Source organism: Acanthaster planci, linkage group LG02 (genome assembly GCF_054643075.1).
Source record: "Acanthaster planci isolate LZ-2023a linkage group LG02, COTS_SCS, whole genome shotgun sequence".
Taxonomy (NCBI): domain Eukaryota; kingdom Metazoa; phylum Echinodermata; class Asteroidea; order Valvatida; family Acanthasteridae; genus Acanthaster; species Acanthaster planci.
Genome location: NC_141778.1, coordinates 10,710,806 through 10,731,015, shown reverse-complemented (window position 1 = coordinate 10,731,015; position 20,210 = coordinate 10,710,806). Strand labels below are relative to the sequence as shown.

Here is a 20,210-nt window from a genome sequence, read left to right as displayed (position 1 = left end):
AACGTCACTTTTCTGTCTGAAATATACAACACAGAATTATCTTATAGGCCTTGTAAGAAGCATATTGTGAGTGAACCTTCAACATGCATGTGGAACCATCCAATCAACAGCTCATGTGCTAATGACGTACAACGGTGTTTACCGCAATGCATTGTTGAGATAGAATGGGGTCATCAGTGGACACACTGTGATAAAAAAATATCACTACAGTTATTTAGTGTGGGAAAGACAGTTGTTTTGTGTAACGATCTTTTCGAATCTTCCAGGGAATTTACCCTCAACAATTGGAAACGGTAAGATTGCGCCCTTAACTTTCTTTTAATCAAATGTAACTTGCACGTGTGCGATATTTCTGCTACTGTTGGCATTCGCTCTTGGCACGCTGCCGCCAAAGACATGCAGAAACTCTAACTGGCAACTTGTAGGATCGCGTCAGAATCGCTTTAACGCAGAACCCGCAAAAAATCACGGGAATCACTGAACCGGCTATATTGATTGTGTAAAGCTGCCACATTGAAGCTCGGTCCATATGCCTATGGCGTCAACGTGCAAAAGAACGATTATACGACGACCCCATTCTAGCCCGAATACAGTGATACGTCATTAGTACATAGTGCTATAAATAACTGTGTAAGAACAATAATTCTAATTGAATATAGAAGGGCCGGGGCTTGAGAGAGACTTATCACAATTAATTCCTCAACGCTATTTGTCATATATTGTCCTTTATTATCTTCCGTAATCGGGCAAGCGCACTCTTCGTTTCACTGCGTCAACTTTGAACCCTATTAAGCTAGGTTTTGTTGTGCATCTGTACGTGAATGTACTTGTGTACTACTTCCTTTTTCAGTGCTGACTAAAGTAAGCTGCATGCAGTACAACGGAATGTATATGGACATGTACATGGGGTGTATGCTTACATATGCATACTATGTACATCATCTTCAAAATGTACACTGAGATATAATGTACATTGAGATATACATCAATGCTAAATAAATAACCAACAGCTTTTTCAAAATCGCCTGAATGTTGTAAATAATTTCCAGTATGTGAACGTCTGCTAAAGGGAACAGAAAAGTCAAATATTAAGTTTTCTAAAAAGTCCAAAATCTTTTATATCAGTAAGCAAATAAAAATTGGTTATAGATATTTTATGCGGTCACATCGAGTGTTTTAATATTTGATGACAATTAATTCCAAAATGCGATATCCTGAAATTTGTTCACTGTTGTTTGTTAGTCATTTTTGAGAACCAGAGAGACAAAGTCTTCATAGCTTTCAACACCCTTTCGTGTAATTCTAATCTGATCGTGCAAACATAAAAGACTCAACGTGTTACGTAAAACGATTTTTAACCAGAGTGTGTGCTGTGTGTTTACGGTACAGAGTGGAAGTATCACTAAGTCATAAAATGGGAGGGTTGCATATGCTAACGAAATTGTTGTAACATGTTAATGAGGTCTACTTTCTTTAATTGCGTAGGTACAGTGAGTACTCACATCCCCACTTGGTCATTTTGTTATTTATGTGAAGGAAATTAATTAATCCATCCATGACACTGGAAGAACATCTCCATTATACATCACACTTCAGCAATCAGCTTCATAACAATTACTTGAAAATAGTGAAAATTCTCTTCTTTTTGAAAGGGAATAATGTTCATTATAAACTGGAGGTCATAAATCCAAACTAATAAACAAAAATGAACAAGATTTAAGTATAATAAAAAATAAAACCACAATCGAAAGTTATGCTTTTTAAAACCTGTTTACAATTATAACGATTGGTAACTTTTTGGAAACATCTCCTTTATTCTAACATTTTGAAATATTTTATTAACAATTATCACGTTAAAATTAGTGCTGCTAAATATAAAGCCAACAATCTTGGGGAAAACACAACACCTCCCTGTTGATTTGCTTGATCTTGTTTTAATTAATAAACAGTGACGTCCTTACAATAGTGTCCACACGCTTTATTCAGACTGCATGTTTGAGTTTTTCTGTTCTGACAGTTCAATTGGGACAGTTCCAAGTCCAAGTTTTTGTAAAATACCGCAAGCTTAAACATTGTCATTCTGTATAGTGGCCAATATATGATCATAACCTTTGGTTAATAATGAACATAATCTTAATGTTAATCATTTGCTGTTGATGAAAGGTGATTTATACATTATTAAAGAAAGGTATATATTTTATTAAATTGTAGTTGTTTAAATCAAAATATTGAGTTGAATGTGATTTCTATTAAAGAACAATGACTGGTGTGAAAACAAGAAACTGAGCGCTGATCTCCAAATCTGAGTTAAAATGATGTCTCATTTACAACCTCAACTAACATCCATAATGAAAAAATCAACAGAAAAATCCCGATAAATGAATAAATTAATAAAGAAATAATTAAAGGCCTAGCAATGTGGTATTTTTATGTATGGTCTTATATCACTATACACTGAGTTACCCCGTGGGAAACAGTAAACTCAGCACGATTAATGACATTAAAAGCTTTGAAATACGAAATGGCTATAGTAAGTGTAACGGAATAGCGACCTCCATATTCCATAGTTGTGGCAGCGCATAAGATATTATTGCCTATCTATATTGTAATGCTTCCTATTTCCACTCACATATCGTCGGCTGTTGTGGACGTGATGGGCTAATCAATGCGCATACTTTTTCAGCAGGCCCATTGCGTATTGGGTTTGATCCACACATATACACGTCATGTTCCAATGTTTTCCCTTTAGTTTCTTTATTTTCTAAACCAGATCGTATGTTACTCGATACATTTTTTTCTTTTTACCCCTGGAGGATATTTTAGCGTAAAATAAACTCCAAAACTCATCCTTTATAAACTGGTCTTGCTTCCGTTTCCAATGAAACAGACTAGGGCGACAACAGTAGACCACAACCTACCTAAACGTCCAGCCACAGCGCGTTAAAATAATCGCCAGTTACTTGCTCCATCACATACCCTTTCCGCCCTCCTTATTCACTGTGTGCACACCCCTGTGATAACATTGAACTTTGAACCAGCTTTCATCAACCGCACAAGTTTAGGTCGGATGCTTACATGTTGAATGTGCTCTAAATGTTGCAACTGGTTTTTCCCATCGTGAGCAATGAGGTCTTCTATCCGACGGTCGCACAGCCTCAGCGTTACATGTATGCCTAAACAGCAATAGAAATCCCCGTCACCATTCGGATCTGCAGCTCATGTTCGTACGTTTTTTTCCAACAAATAGCGTCTGTTGTCGGGCCTACACAGAATTTACCCTTTATTCTGAGCTTCGCGTCGTGCCTACAGCACAGGTAGGTGACTCCAGGAAATGAACATTTATGTGTAAATCTGTAACGGCTTGATCATTGAGCAACCATGTCGCGCCCTATAGAGCGTGAACGAGGAACTGATCGATCTGTCATAAATGTTTTGTGGGCTTTGACACTGTGCGTCTGCCGTAGTGCCTGCACCATTCAGTAATGCAATATACATGTACATTGCTCACATGAAACCTGCAGGCCGCACAAACCGAAGTTCTTATTCTTTCAAATCCCTTTTAAGACTTCGCTCGTCGCTCGGGCACTGGGAAGGGCTGGTGGCTTGCACAGATTTTAGTGTAGGAAATACGTCACCCCCGATCACAGCTGATGACGCGAAGAGCATAGTGGGAATTTTTGCAAAGCGTGCAAGCTCGTTCAGTGTAGCGGTTATCAGTTCGTTTTCTTCCTCATTGCTGAAAATATTCTTACTACGCGTTATTCATTCATACAAATTAATCAAAATAACTATATGATTTGAAAGTATCGCCCAAAGACACGTGAATAATGATAGTTCTTAAATAAGGGCAAAAATTACCATGGTTGTACCAAGGCCATGATTTTATCATATACGCCGACACATATCCATTGCATGTCTAACCAAAAGCTTCAAACAAGGCTTCGCTAACACTACAGGAAGTGATAACCTCGTGGTCGGACGTCGTGCACGTAGTAGCCATGTCACATCAGTGCAAAGCCATCAGCCCTTCCCAGCGCCCTGTTCGGGTGTGGGGTTCAGTTGGTCAAGCAAAGGTGTAAAAGTACTGTAGATTTCTTTTTCAGGGCATGCTTTGGTAATAGCAGGCAACCATGTTCAATCAACTATTTTAAAGCTGCACTAAAACGGATTTAAAAATTGTGATTTTATCCCACAAGTACCATGTACTGTTGTAATTCTTCACATGTATTTGCTAACAAAACATGTTCAATGTTTTCTTAAGTCTCAAAGAGAACAAAATTTTAGGCTCTTTTGTCCAGGCTGAACAAGCCTTTTGCGAAAATGGAATTGTCGTCATCAACCAATTTAAATATCCTGCATAATGCATGTCTGAACGATGACGTAGGAGGCGGTACTTAATCAACGCACCCTAGGCCAGTATGTACATAATTATGTACACATACATGTACAGCACACGTCTAAAAAGAGCGTACACCCTTCATGTACTGTACATCACACAAAAAAGTCTAGAAGCGAAGACGTCTGGGAAGAACATAGCATTGAGGAGGAGGAAGTTAATTTACCTGAGGCCAGCGCACGTATTTTCATGCCTCTCACTTAGTTGTACGCATGCGCACTAAATCCACTAAAGCGACAGAAGCCAGTAAAATGGCTCTTGACTCGTGCAGGTGGACCCCAAAAGTAATCGATCAACATCAAGTTCAGATAAAGCTGTTTGCCCCTGTTTTCCATACCGAAAAGAATTTAAACACTCAAAGTCCCTTTTGCTAACTTGCACCCTATAAAAATCCATTTTCTGCCAAATTTTTGCCTGTTTTTGTCACGTATCTCCAAAGTAAGCGAGTCAGAGGTTGGAAGTAAAGTCAACATTTTAGAGTTTTTGTTTTCAGTTTTGCCGGTTTGTCCCTGACATTTTCTACTTGTGAATGGTGAAGAATACCATGAACACTCTAATGAGAAAGTATCATACAAGGAGGAAACCGTATCGATGAAAACGGAAAGTGCGTTTTGCAAAAGTGCGTTTCTCTTCCGTTGTTGCTGGTATCTTGCGGCCACGACTTACTTAGCTCGCGGCCGCGACTTACTTAACTCGCGGCCTCGACTTAATTAACTCGCAGCCGCGACTTAACTCGCGTGGTATGTTGTATTATTTTGTACCATAAAAAGCAAATATAGTAGCTTCCTAGATTCACACGAAAATGAACGGATATTTTTAAGATGTTGAAAAGCTGTTGGTATGCAATAAGTGATACATAAATAAATTCATAAATGACCAGCAAACATTATTTGAACTTTAATCTAGCGCCATGCTCTCTATGGGCGGCCAAACGGGTCAAAATTAATTTAAACAAAAATAAACGATTACGAGCAAACAGAATCTTCTTATTCAAAAATCTAAATAATAAAACACAGAACAACGAACAAAACCATTTGAGAAACAACTTATTAAAATATTTAGTTAAACAAAATTAAAAGTTATTAGCCACAAAAATAAATCTCACCAAAAATAAATAATCACGGGCGAACAGCATTTTCATATCAAAATGTAAAGGGTAAAACACAAAACAAACTCTAAAACATTTATAAAAGAAATAATCTAAAAAATAAATAACCAACATCTGAAAACAATATGCCCTAAAAAGTTCCCAAAATAAAAACAGTAAACAAAAATACAAAATAATTGAAAAAAAAAGAAAAAAAATTGTCCAAACCGAAGGTCGCCAGCAGTTTACTTCAATTTTTCACAACGAAACTAAACGCAAATCATTAGAAAAATTCTGAAACAATTTTGGTTGTAATAATACTTATTTTTTGGTGAAAGAATTTTCTATTGATTTGCGTTGAGTTTGTTTGTAAAAAAACCCGGGCTGCCAAAAGGGGTAAAATCGGCCAAAAGAGTCAAAATTAATTTCACAAAAAATCAATCAGAATTTTTCTTATGATTTGCGTTTAGAGTGGGAATTTGAATTCGCATGAAAAACGAACCGCATTTCAGACAAATGGCTCTCGATCTTGAAAAAAATGAGCTCATATGTACAAAAAATTTATCAGTCTTTCAGACAGTGTCACCGATGATCTCAGGGGAATTCAACAAAAGTGTGAAAATTGAAAATCACATAGTATCATTAGTACATAAAAGAGAGAAGATGAAAACACTGCAAGTACCTGTAGAAAAGAGGTAATAATGTTATTATAATTACCGAAGTGGGTCACTTGGGAGACATTCCCATAGGAACGTGCACAAAATTTTTCAAACTTTACCGTCCCCTAATTCAATATTCCCTAATCTGATCTTAGCCAAACTATGCATGTTTTCCTTTCAGACCCTAATCTATCATCTCTCAAAATGTGGGAGATAAAAATTTTCCTCCTTGAAATATCTCCCTAATGACCGATGCCTCCGTAACGGTTGAAAAATTTACCACAGAATGTCTCCTAAGTGACCTATTTGGAAATATTAGTACATAAACAGAGAAAAAGACGACGCTGCAATTACCTGTGGGGGGAGCAAATCATTAGCAGAAAAACAGACAAGATGGATAAGCTGTAATAAAAACCAGGAAACAACAGGAGAAAATCACAAACAAAACTGATAAACTTACACCGTCGACAGCAAGGAGGACCACCACGAAGGGATACAGCAACAGAAGGGTGCGAGTTCATGCAAGACTGCTGCAAACTGCTTGCTGACAACAAATCACAAAATCAGTGAATCGTTCGAAAAAATACTTTGTAGGAGTTATGCAAACACGTACCTGTTTCATGATTTGGTTTAAATTACCGGTTTTGGCTACTTCTTTTGTCACACAACTAATTTTTTCCTTGAAACGGTATACACAGAATGAGGCTCACCAGCTTAAAAATCACTCAAAATGTGCATCCTACCTGATTTGACTGTTGACCTCAAATAGACCTTCAGGCTCATAATCAAAACTGCCACCCACCACTATTCCCATCCTAATCGCAGCTCCCGGGTACCTCGTGTCATTCACCTCTAAGCCCAGACACAAAATTAGGTCCAGGCTCTTAAAATTCAACCGCTATATCATGTTACCTAATTTGACCTTTGATCGGAAATTGGCATTCGAGGTCATAATCAAGGGTGGCACCCACCCCCATTTTTTCCCCCTTCTACGACAGATTGATCTAACATGGTTGGGAGCTATTACTTAAAAATGCCGTCTCAATTTTAATATTCCATTTTTGGTGACCTACTGTTTTGTGACAATTTACGTTGAAGGTCGTATTTGTCAAATAATGGCAGAAGCTGCAACTAAAACCGTACTGGACAAGATCAGCAAGGGGCATCTGGAATGTCCCATCTGCTGCTGTCGCTACAAGGACCCCAAGATATTGGACTGTCTACATAGTTTCTGTCTGAAGTGTCTGGATGAGATGATGAGCAAACAGACGCCAGGGACAGGCAAGGTGACGTGTCCAGTCTGCAGGAGAGACACAAAAATACCCAATGCAGGATTGCAGGGTCTTTCTGGCTGTTTTTACCTTAGTTCTCTTGTTGAGGAATTCAACAGACAGGAAAAGGTCCTTGGTGAGGTGTCAAAGCCATCGCTTCGTTGCGAACAGTGTGAGGAGGGTATGATAGCTGTCTCAAGGTGTCTCGACTGTAAGGAGAACATCTGCAGGAGTTGTTGGGAAGCGCACCAGCGTTGGAAACTTACTAAAAATCACCAAATCATTGAACTACTAAACGAAGTACCCAAAGCGACGGTGTCTAAAACCAAGCCAGGTGAAGCCAACACCAGGAAGTGTAGCAAACACAACGACTACGCTTTTTGTTTTTACTGTGAAGATTGCGATGTGATGATTTGTGCAATGTGTGCAGCAACAGAACACCGTTCAGGAGAACACAGTTTCACCGAAATCTCTGATTCCGTCGAATCATTCCGTGAAAATGTCCATGCCAAATTGCAGAAATTTGAGCAACTTAAACAGCAGTTTGAATCCACTGAAGGATCACTCAACAATGCTAGAAAGAGATTACAAGAGAATATAGCTCAGGCTCTGAATAACATTTCGGCAAAAGCAGAAGCGGAGATGGCTAAAATCAGAACCAAGGTAGAGATCCTTACCGAAAAAGTGAACATAATCGGTCGTGACAGAGACAGCGAGTTCGAAAATGCACTGACACACATCCGTGAACAAGTGGAATGCGCGGATCAGATCGTCACAGCTGTGAATAACTTGATGCACGAAGCTGATGACTTCGAACTTATGGAGCTCAAGCCGAAAGTGGTGCACAACTTGGAATTGCAGACGGAACTCAAGTGTGAACCGGTTAAGTATGACCAGTCGTTCATCGGGGTGAAATGTCATGATGTTGTAAGCAATGATGCAGATCTTGGAGAAATTTTCGTCAAAGAAAACTGGCAACTCAAGGATGAGTTCGGCAAGGAGGGCAAAGGTGAAGGGGAATTTACTTTTGCCAGTAGTGTTGCATGTTTCAGCAATGGAGATATTGTTGTAACAGATACAACGTTACAACGACTGACGGTGTTTAAATCCAATGGGCAGTACAAAACCTCAGTTGCTCAGGGGGATGATCAGCATCATCTAAAAGCTCCTTGGGGTGTTGCGGTGTCCTGCAATGACCTACTTTATGTCACAGACAAAGAAAAGGTAAAGGTTTTCGACAACAACCTACAGCCGATTCGCAGCTTCACAACTTCAAGAGAAGATTCAGAGGGACTCTCAAAGAGTAGCAACAATAGCATTGCTGTAGACAAGCAAAGACTAGCAGTGGCTGACAGAAGCAGGAACACCATTTCTGTCTACGGCGTGGACGGATCGTTCGTTACATGCGCAATTAACGACAATATTGACTATTACGTGGCAATTGGCAAGAATGATAGCCTGATCTTCGCACAGTACGAGGGTAAGAAGCTATTGTGCATTGACTTCAATGGTGAAGAGGTGTTCAGCGTCGGGGTATTTTTTAATAGCAGACCTGCAAAGCCAACTGGTGTTCTGTGCGATGATAGCGGGGACATCTATGTTGCCGTTCATTCCACTAAAGTGGGAAACTGCGCAGTTCAGCATTATGACTCGAGCGGTGCATTCGTAGCAACAGTAGCTGAAGGGCTGTACAATCCGATAGAAATGACCTTCAATCACGCAGGTGACGTCGTTGTCGCAGACAGACATTCCATTAAGATCTTTGAGAGGATGTGATTCGCCTAAGCGCTGGGCTTATGCCTCCCTAGTAGTGAAGCTTTAGAAATGAACCGAGACTTAATAAATATTCTTTAGATTCTTCGAACAACACTCATTATACATAAACAAAACAAAAAAGTAAGCAAATATAGGTTACATTAAACTCAGTGCAAACTTATTTCATACATTATACGGTTTATTTGCACATCAGTAGAAGTTTCTGAATTATAAACACAGTGCACGTATCATCGGCCCTTATCGTTCAAAAGCGTTCAGTATCGTAGAAAGCCCAGAGACAGAGAAGAGATTGGGCAAATAAATCATATTTAAACTTTTATCTTTACTATGTAACTATCCTTATTATGTATCTATGTATCTTCTCTGTGACGAATTAGGGCAAAAACAGTAAAAAGATGTTTATTCACAAAGCTTTTTATAGCGACGCATATTTCCTGGTCAGAACGACAATTTTACTGACGTCGTCGAACAGTTACTTAGTTATTGCTGTTTAAAAGCCACTATTTAAATAAATTTTTTAACGAAAATAGATTGCATTTTTGCCTTTGTTCTAGATATTTTAAACTCTTAAAACTGTGCTCAGAGTTTAAACACATTTCTAAACACTTATATTATACCCAATTTTCAACATGTTAAACCTCGACATGTTTTTGTGTGCATTAAGGAATGTGTTAAATCGTTAAGCGGATTTTTAAAAAGTACAAATTTTAAAACATTATCCATTTCAATAAATGTGAGCAAAAAAGTGGGTACAAGAAATGTTTAAACTCCAAAACGTTGTTTAACAAGACAGTTAACTCCAGTACTATTTTTCATTTTCGCTTCACGATTCGCTTATTATTTGTTTTAGATATTAGTGTCATCACCCCTCAAGGCAGTTTGTTTTGGGCAATCTCACTCTCAGAGGCCTTTCACCGCCCCAAACTTGGTTGGCTTATGTATGATTTCTTTTAGAACTTTTCCTTCATGTAACAACAGCCACTGTCAGTACAAATGTGCCGTTTCAATTCAATTGGGAATTTGTTTTACAGTTATTTGAAGTTCAAGACCACACGCGTGCATGCCCTCGTGCATTACAGTAACTCCTTCCACGAGGCCATGCAGACTCGACGTATAGATATCAAAGATATATTCAAAGATATCATCCAAAAAAATAACAAACAAACACAAAAAATTACACGGGGGATATTTCCATTTGGGCAGGGGCTTCAATGCCACTGATTTAGCATAATAGTAACGTCGGGTCAGGCAACCTCAAGCCATGTCGCTAGTTAAGAAAAGCTAATACTTTATTCTGTGAATGAAATCTGAAGACCCAATGGTACTGCATGACGCTCGGAGAATATGAAACGTTACCCGTAGTGTAATCATTTAGCGCTTACCTCCGTACCCCTGATAACAAGAACCAATTCGTAATCTGGCAATACAACTGGATTAGTGTTAACATCCCGAAGAGCCATCTTGGTAGCAAGTACTGTGGCCTCAGCCCCGGCCCATGAACCCGACCAAACAAACAGCCCGAGTGGGTAAAGCTTGGTGGCATTGGACTGACTAACACACGATGGTATTCGAAGAAATCAAAACAGAGCTATGCGAGCCTCGGGTGATGCATTTTTCGTGCCTGTGTCCACAAACACGTATGAAGTCTGAATGCCATAAAGCTCAGTTTGCGCCATCAAATAAATACATCGCCACACAACGAGGGAATAATTCAGTTATTTAAATAAAATCGCGCAATTATCGGTAACCAGTAACAAGTACTGAGTCGTGCAATCCCAAGCAACTGAATTGACTAAATGGGGGGAGGGAATAATCGCTGGTTATTTACTTGTGCCCTAACGAATATGTCCCTCGTCACGTTAATCTGATATGCTCATCAAATCGGTTGCCTCGATTGATAACAATGTAAAGATGGAAAGATGTTTCGCCCCTGTATGCAACGTCAAAACTGTAAAGTATCAAGGTGTCTGCAGGGAAGACATAATCAACTAGTATACGCCCATATAATTTTTCCATTGCAGCTCTTTGGAACTTAACGTCACTCCTGTTCTTCCTTCACAGCTGGATTTGTTTTACTGTTGAGTCTCTCTCTACAATTCTTATTGATTTAATTAATTGCTAATGCAGACCGAACCAATGAATGACATTTGCCTTTTATTAGGTAGGATCTTGGCATTATATTTTCCAATAAAATCATGATGTCAAGGCTCAATCTTTTTGGACGTTGAATAGAACTCATTTTTATACCCTTTGCAATCGTCCTTTCTCAAGCATAAGTCTAATTTCAATGTGGATGGAGTTGCGGAAGTTTTCAAAGCCCTGAAGATGCATTCATGTGTTCGTTGAATATTCTTTCTTTTAACTTAATCGAAGTCTTGCAGACCTTAATGCGAAAGTTTATTCTATAATGTTTGGAAAGAAGAAGTTGAAATTCCGTTTCATGACTCAAGAAAAATGCACTGATGCTGAACATACGAAACGTAGTATACGTATTTTAAATTACATGTAGTTAAACGTCCTTTTATTTTCAGGCACATATTTCACACTGAAATAAATCCCCTTCTTGAACATAAATTGCTCGAATCTAAACATGACAACAAATACTGAAAAATACCTGAATCAGAACAGAATCAGTTTAACTTTTGGTAAGAAATAAACGATTCAAATTCCAACTTTCATTCACAGATCAGACTCTAAAACTCGCCAGCTTTTATTGGGCTTACAGTATGTAACAACACAGGAGCCTTCGCCAACAGATGCTGATGTTTTACAGAATGGAGAAAGGATGTCAACATTTCCTCTCCACGCAGTCCAGTCCTGACCGAAATCAATTCACCATCGTTTATTGAACAGGCTACAGCTTTGAATCTTCCGAAGTGTCCGGCAGCGTTGACGCCACCAGTGCAGATTCTCTTGAACGATGCTTAGGATCAGTGGTCCCACCTGTCGTCGTGACTTCCTTCTGCATGCCGAACTTCTCCCTCCACAGGTTCCGAACCTTCTTGTTCAGGCAGAAAGCGGCGAAGATAAAGACTCCTTGGAGATAGTTGAGGATGATATAGATGTAGGAGAAGGCCAGGATGCCCGTCACTGACTGAGACACGAAGCCAAACACCCAGGTCACGCCCACAAGAGCGCATAGCTACAGATTAAGGATAATAATAAATGTTACTGTTAATTTAGGCATTGGACATGACTGCATTACCATTAGCAACTAACAACAAGCAATTTGTGTCTAATTATAACAGTGCTGAAGTAGAGGCCATCAAATAATCACACACAAGTGCATCAACTACATTGTAAACAACTGCAACGGAATGTTTTTGTGATTTGTATTTAGACTAGCGGTTTTTTGTTGGTCCTGTGATTGTCTTGTGGGGCCTAGTCTTGTGATGGTCTTGAGGTACTCGACTTTAATAACACTGTCAATTTACATAATACAGTTACCCTGGCATAAATGACCAGCTCCTCCTTGGCATCGTCTAGCTTGCTGTGCTTGCGTACTGCTCTAGAACTACGTCTGTTTCTCCTGACACTGATGATCGTGCAGACGTACAAACAAAGGTTGAAGACAAGACTTAATGTCATAGGCACAGTGAAGGCAACCAGCCGAGTGGTGGCGTCTGAGATCCAGCAAATACTGCCCTGTGCGTAGATCACAGGCAAGGTGGGGCAATTGCAGTACTGGAGGATAATGCAGATGCAGACGATGAGGAAAGGAACACCCCAGGCAAGGCAGATATAGACAATGAGTTCCCGGGTATTGACCCTCCTGCGCCCGCTACTCGGCACCATGGACGTCAGGGTGCGGGCAACTTTCACCGCCAGCATCGTCATCCACAGGAAAGCAGCCAGCCAGGCAAAGTGCGCCACCACAGCTCCAAACTCGCATGCAGCCTGGCTCTGGCTCAGATAACCGGATAATAGAAATAGCAGGATCGCTAAGAAGAGCGCCACCACGAGGTTCATCGTTGCTATGCCGGCTAGATTCCTCAGGTCTGGGAACACGCAGTACGTCACGAAAGTAGCTGCAAGGGCGATTAGCGACAGGCAGCTGCCAACAAAAGAAAGTGCCCGGCGGACCTGCAGCTCCACGCCTTCTGGTACCGGTCCAATATAGGAGCAAACGACGACCGAGCCATCTGGTAAAAGAACAAACTCATCAGCGGACAGGTTATTTTCTGTTGCAAAAACGTGGATACGTTTTGCCGAAACCATAGAGTATTCTGTGTCTCTCAGAGTCAGAAGAGATGAGCAATTCAGTTCAGTCATCCTCAGGCACGACGGGGCCACACTTTCTTTCGCATACTGCGCATTCGAAATGTGAAGGAATCGCGCTGCTGCGAGAATACGCCCTGAGTAGTCAGGAAAAACGTCGCTCCCTGCCACGGAATAATTGTTGCAAAGGCTGGACACGTTAAAATGAAATGGCAAGAAAATCGACAAAGCTGATATGTTACAGGGTAGGGAAGAGTCGTTCACGACAGATTTGACAGAGCTATCAAATATGATCTCCAGGTTGCGGACGTCAGAGGCTGAACGTACTAATACACTCACAGACAGAGTCGACATCATTTGTTGTACCTTCGTCCCGACATGGAGTACCGTGGTCATGTGGTTAGATCCCTCTGTAAGACAATCGATGACCAGTGACTCGTTGTTAGATGGAAATGGAGAGATCGACGGAGCTGGAACGCACTCATTACCGTGGATCTCATATCCAGTTGCGCACGTTAGTACGCGGCACCTCTCCAGAAACGGGTCGAAGATCTGTCCTGTTGAGCAAGACATCCCATTGATGGAAGACGAGGAGGAGAAGTCAAAGAGAACTTCAATCGTCAGGAAGCCGTCAAAGGGACTGCATATACCAGCACATGGTCCCCAGGGGTCGGGTGCACAGTACTCGGTACACGTCTGATCCATGCAGGAGCTATCTGGAAAAATGTTTTCTCCGTTGCACATGGCGCAGTGAGGGTTTTTGTAGCGAATGTAATTGTCTTCGACTTTAACAGGAGCGTAATACGCCTTACACCCAGCTTCCAACCGGCTTCCCCGAAATTCTTCCATGCATGTGTCTATCAGATGGGCTGAGCACTGCCGTATGATATCATGGCCCCTTGGGGGCGTCATTATCCAGCCTAAGCTCGGTAATGTCTCGTTCAGGGATGGGTAAAAAGTATCAAGTGATGGATACTGATCATCGTATGTGGCGGATACATCCCATCTTTTGAGCGTTTTCAAAGACCTACCGTTGCATATGGCACAGTAGGTGTTCTTAAAATCCACACCTTTCTCGTCATACACTGGCAGCGATCCGATGACATCCGTGATATTCACGGGTCTTTCGCATAAATCACGCGTGCCCTCATCCGTCCAGCCAGCTTGACAGCGATCTACAGCCACGTAACCGATATGAGTGAACTGACTCCCTGGTACCCAAACGCATCCAAACTGTTCAATGGAAAAGCCTCCACGGTTGAGTTCGGGCGGACCCGGACTGCACATACCCCCGTAATCGTAACAGCAGTCGTCAAAAAGACCGCAAACGTCGTCACATTGACAGTAGTGGAAAATGTCATCACTTGAGCCATTGATTGGATGAGGCTGTTCACACTGCTCTCGACACAGCTGCTTCGAGCCACAAAGATACGAAGTCTCTTCATATTCAGTAACCCCTGCATTTGTGAAAAAATAAGCGGAGTTAAAGATTATTTAGCGAACTTGAACCTCAGCTCACGACTTAAATGAATAAAACACACCCTAACATGAAAAAAAACTACATCCAAACCACATCGCAGAGAAAAAAATCCACTATGTTTGTATTTTTGGGCCATTTCAGCCCAGCTTTCACGTTCGGATTTGGCCATTTCACGTATAAATGCTGAGGTTTTGTGCACAAAGGGATAAAACCCCTTGTTCTAAGCGCCATTCTAAGTGCCATACACACTGGGCATACCCAATGCATGCGTGCTTGTGGCCCACAGACAGAAAGTTAGAGGTGCTCACCAGTGAAACATTCGATCGTGAGGTACTTGGAGCACTCCCGCAGCGAGTAGTGCTGGCACTCGGTGAGGCTTGTTTCGTTCCCGATGCAGCCGATGTCCACGAACAGGTCCAAGTTCGGCCTGCGTTGGGGATCCAGTCTTTCCAGAGGGACCCTTAGGCCCCTGACAGCATAATCGGAGAACCCCAGTTCCCGACACGCCACGCGGCCTAGTCTCAGGCGATGGAAACTACTGCCGCAGATGGCCCTCCACTCGTCTTGCGGGCTGCAACGGCCTTCTAGGAGACCGCCAGGATCAAGGTAACTTTCCTCTACCAAACGTAGTTCGAAGTCAGGCATGCCTGTCAGCGAATCGTCAAAACCAAAAAAATACACCAAATTAAAACCTTATCACAACAAAACACAACAATCATATAATGCCCACTTTAAAATGGTGATTACAAAAGTAACCATAATGCAAACCACGACGGCAATTACTTCTTTCCCATTCCTAAATACCAGCACTATTTCAGTATTTTCGATTAACTTTATGTGGCAATTACAAGTCGAGTTTCGGGTAATTGTAGATGGGATCTACCAGCCAGAAATACCTAATAAATTATGTTCACCTCACTTCTACAGACAAATCGAGGGAAAACTGCCTAAAACCACTGAAAAAAGAAGGGCCAACACAAATAATTGGATGCTTCCAAGTTCTAGTCGAAATACATATGTCACTCCCTGTATCTTTTGAAAAAGAACGTCTTAAGCATGTTATGATGATTGTCATTTTTATTGATTTGATTACTTTAAATGGCTTTATTGGTTTGGTAAACACGTGTATCACACCTGAATATCCACAAGACAGCCACATGTCGTTGTCATGTGTGCAGGGTGGTCCTAAAGTGGGATCGCCGCTGGGAGGCAGAGGCTCCAAACTGCAGCCACCAAAAGTCGGATCAGTGCTGTCAGCCGCGCAGGACACCAGGAAACGTTCACTAGTGATGTTTACCAGCGACGCCTCGTCCGTCCGGCGGGATCCAGCATAGTCTTGTCCGCAAGCAAACGGATATCCCATTCGCCGGCACATCTGGAAGGGAACTGCGTTGTTAACCAAGAAGAAATCATGGCAAACAGCGGTCCAGGGAGAATCCGGGGACCAGCGAATGAGCACTCGCCCTTCGTTGGGGGAGCTTCCCATCACGAGTTGAACGTCGAGTTGATCGATGCTGAGTCGCACTGTGGGACCAATGTTACATTTGTTGACATTTAATCCAAAGGTTATCTATTACCCAAGAACATACCCGATTTAAACTGAAAATAAAATGCATATAACACAGTTAGGATTTCTGTCGTGTGCCAGACCCAATCAAGTGCCTGTACAATTGCCAAGTTAGCAAGCCTAGTTCTATATGATAAAATGGCTGTTGGTGTGCTAAGAAAGGCTTTCTCAGGGGCCAGGGGTTTCTCCAAAATCCAGTTTTATTTATTTTATATACACAAGTATGGCTACTATTAAAGCAAAGAAGCCAGTTACAGTTGCTATTTTACTGGGACTGAAAGCTTCATGCGGTAACTACAAGGAATATTTTAAAGGTAGAGAACATTTAATCATATTTTCTGGACAACTACTATGCGAGAGGACTGTCTTAACGGGGGAAATGTCCACTTTAATGTGAGTTGAAAAATTTCAGGTACCGTAATTTCAGTCCTATACTGCATTATTGATTTTTTTAATACGGGCAGTAAAAAAATTGGTGCTAGGTTATAACAAACAAGTATTAAGAATGGGAACCGATATCTCAACGCGGGCTTAACTTGAAACTGACTTAAATTAACACGAATTTTATGAGAAAAAGATAGTGACATATCGTGACAAAACGACTGCCTTGTCTTCTCCTCTCTTCCCTATTTGTATTTTTATATTTCACTTATTGAGCCTTCGCTGTTGAGGTTTTCGTCATTAACGCTGACAATTTATTCCACTGAAGAAACTTCGCATACCCTTAACAAAACCACTCAAGTAAGAGTGTTTATGGGACATAAAATTGACCTCCTCAGCCTGTGCAATTAAACTGTATACCCCTTCACAAAAAGTAATTTGTATGCTAACAAGACCGATTCTTAGTACGGGGGGTACATTGTAAACCTGTTTTGCATTCGTGCCTGTACGCAACTACAGGAAAATGTACTGAGTACGTGACCTCGCACGTCAAACAGTCATTTTGCATTGTGGCTGTTGTAATTCAACATATTTGCAGCCGGCTGTCTGCTGTATGGTCACGTTGAAAGGAAGCTTAGTAACCTTGAGAAGAAAGATCGGCAAATCTTTTTTTGCACTCCTTTATCAACTTCCCAGGAAATACCGTAAACCAGCTACATTCAGTTGGCCCTGTGAGAGTTGAAAGTGAACCTTATTAATATCAGTGTTTACCTGTGTGGTTTTTTTTTATTGCGAAGCATTTAATTCTCTCGTCGATGGTACATAAGAAATAGAAAACAGTAAATAGAAAACAGAAAATAGAATAAAGTGTCTGCTTTTCGGCTGGCCGTCAGGCTAAACGTTTTTTCAGTGAAAAACCAACGAATTGCAGCCTATAGATCCATTCAAATAAATAGTACAGATCACAAGACGAAGGCCTATTATGTTGTAAGAAAATATGAAAAGCAATTTTTCCTGTACGTTACATTTGTTGCATTTAAGTTCAAAATTGACTGCGAAGATCTCTTGTATACACTCTGGTATAAGAAACGTACAAGCCTAGGGAAATATGATCCCCCTTCTCATTGTCAGCTTTCTTCGGGCTTGCGAGCAACAGTGCCCAGGGCACTTGGAAGGAATCCTTGTTGTCATTATCAGAAATAATTAATAATAGTAATTTTAATTCCTTTTCATCCTTATCCAAGATGTGGGTATTGTCAAGCAAGTAAAAGGTATGACATTGCACAACGTGACCGCGGCATCTGGGCCACAAGTTCCAAGCGCAAAACCCCTTGCGTTTCGGTTCAGGTGTTGAATACGATCAACTGATGCAGAAAATATAAAAACAAGAGTTGTGTAACGTTTCTATATTGAAGCAGAAAATATGAATTAAAAGTACCAAATGAAAGTAGCAAACTATTCGCCAAACTCCTAAATGCATTTGAACACTTCAATCTGATATAGGGGACTCTGCATGCAGTGTTCGTGAAATTCATTACTATCTCCAAAGTGATTCACGAGTGAAGCGTGTCCATAATTTACGTAATGATAACTGCTTGCCCGTTTTTCTGCTTTTACAGTGCGGTGAATGACGGACAGGCAGAAAGGGACACGACTATTTATTTCCTGCTGCCTACCCCCACAATTTCCTACTAATGCCTTTTTGACCAAAACTGACAAGTTCAAGAAAGCACAAGAGTGCGCTGAACCCCTAGATATAATCGTGTGATCCAAAGACCAGGACTGGCGGCCGGGGGCCTCAAAGTAGTCCTTAAACTATGGGGGAGGGTAATCGCGGCAGAACGGAAAACTTTCTGATAACAATGAACCTGGCACAGACAGCAAGGATTATATTCTCATCCCAGCTTCGTTTTCATTCGTTCCGGTTTCATTTTAATTTGCCTGTACTTTTTATGTGGGGATCTCCTGTCCATGCTCGTCTGCTTTCACTATAAATGAATTAAAATGTGTAACATTCTTTTGTTAAATTGTAGATTGTGGATCAAAATATATCACAGTGAGTAAGACGCATGTGAGGTTTTGTGGTTTAAAATATTAGATAGAATAATGTCGCAAGCTGGGCCTAGAGTCAAGGGTTCTTGTGTGTTGCCACTTCACCTAAATAGTCAACACTTTCTTTCCGCTTACAGAGGTCAGACACCAATCGCGGCGACCGCGGACCATAAATAAACTGGCAACCTGTTCTGTTTGCTTCGTCATATTTATCACTCGGGTTACAACAAAGGAACGTCTAGTCGCCCAGTTAACGATATTCACAAAATTTAAGTGGATCTGAATTATCTTAAATCACAATCGCGGCGAGGTGGATCGCGTGAAATATTGACAAGACTCAAGTGTGATTACTAACTTCCATAAAGCCCTACATTCAAAACATTTAAGTTCCAGTTTGACGAAAAATAACAAAAGATGTGATACAGTAAAAGATCAATATCAGCGCCCACGAAAACGCTCAAACACGAGTTGACCAAGGCATGCCCCATAATAATGTTGCACGTACGGCCGCGTTTTCCAAAACAAATGACATGCACAGGCGCGGCAGAGGCTTGGTGGGGTTGAGGTCAAACGTTTGTAAAGTTTATATAATTTATAAGGAAACTAAAATACCTGCAGCGAATATCATACTCTATATACTAACAGACACCTCAAGAGTACAGCGGCTTTAACTAAACAGCAATGTACCCCATTTGGTTTGGGTAGTAATTAATGGTATGGCGAAGCAATATTCAATCAAGTGCATGTGTAGAAGGAATTAAGGTGGTCCAACACTTTACACTCACACAAAGACGGTAAGCTCGCGGACACTGACCATGTGGAAACTATAGGAAATATGTACACTGTGTACAAGGATCAATGTTCCGAAATTATAATCAAAGCTAGAATAGTGCGCAATTATTTTCAAATTGCAAAGGTTGAAGCAAACTTTGGAAACGTTTACTACAAAATGTCGTCACAGTGCCATTATACTATCACGGACCATTGGTTCCCTAACACAAGTTAAACTAGTAGGCACTGTACGCTACTGCGTGTAGGCTACAGAAGAGAAAGTTAAAACAACGAAACAAACAAGCAGTGCCATACTCACTGGGTGGTACCCGCTGTGCCACAGTTGTCACGAGTTTCAGAAAGAAACCCAGAAGTGTGAGAAATGACATCGCCATCGGACTGCGCTTGGTTTAAACCATCAAGCAGCTCCGTGTTGCAATGATCGACCAGTACGTGTCAGTTTACAATCCTGTTCTGTCCCAGTTCTGTGTGCCGAAGGCCGTACGTATTTGATGCAAGGTTGATCAGATTCCAAGCTGAACACGCAGCTCA

General features: G+C 41.0%; 2 protein-coding genes across 2 annotated transcripts; one reads left to right on the top strand and one right to left on the bottom strand.

The window, feature by feature from the left end:
• The first annotated feature begins 2,895 nt into the window (after positions 1 to 2,895).
• On the top strand, positions 2,896 to 9,619 carry LOC110978278 (E3 ubiquitin-protein ligase TRIM33-like). Its single transcript, XM_022233152.2, has 2 exons — positions 2,896 to 3,314; positions 7,241 to 9,619. Exon 2 carries the CDS (start codon positions 7,258 to 7,260, stop codon positions 9,187 to 9,189), a length of 1,932 nt encoding a protein of 643 aa, XP_022088844.2. The 5' UTR covers positions 2,896 to 3,314; positions 7,241 to 7,257; the 3' UTR covers positions 9,190 to 9,619.
• Positions 9,620 to 10,016: 397 nt separating this feature from the next.
• Positions 10,017 to 20,164, bottom strand: LOC147799880 (uncharacterized). Its single transcript, XM_087132659.1, has 5 exons — positions 19,978 to 20,164; positions 16,022 to 16,411; positions 15,196 to 15,534; positions 12,637 to 14,864; positions 10,017 to 12,331 (listed from the first exon to the last, which is right to left on the bottom strand). The coding sequence occupies exons 1-5, from the start codon at positions 20,051 to 20,053 to the stop codon at positions 12,044 to 12,046; spliced, it is 3,321 nt and encodes a 1,106-aa protein (XP_086988785.1). The 5' UTR covers positions 20,054 to 20,164; the 3' UTR covers positions 10,017 to 12,043.
• Between the last annotated feature and the right edge of the window lie 46 nt (positions 20,165 to 20,210).

What these genes read in the sequence shown, in the direction of transcription:
- LOC110978278 (XM_022233152.2), top strand. Translation starts at nt 7,258, where the DNA reads ATGGCAGAAGCTGCAACTAAAACCGTACTGGACAAGATCAGCAAGGGG.
- LOC147799880 (XM_087132659.1), bottom strand. Translation starts at nt 20,053, where the DNA reads ATGGCGATGTCATTTCTCACACTTCTGGGTTTCTTTCTGAAACTCGTG. An exon ending in GGCACAGCGGGTACCACCCA is followed by an intron (nt 16,412 to 19,977) that starts GTGAGTATGGCA and finishes TTGGTCCCACAG; the next exon opens with TGCGACTCAGCATCGATCAA. An exon ending in GCTGTCTTGTGGATATTCAG is followed by an intron (nt 15,535 to 16,021) that starts GTGTGATACACG and finishes ATTCGCTGACAG; the next exon opens with GCATGCCTGACTTCGAACTA.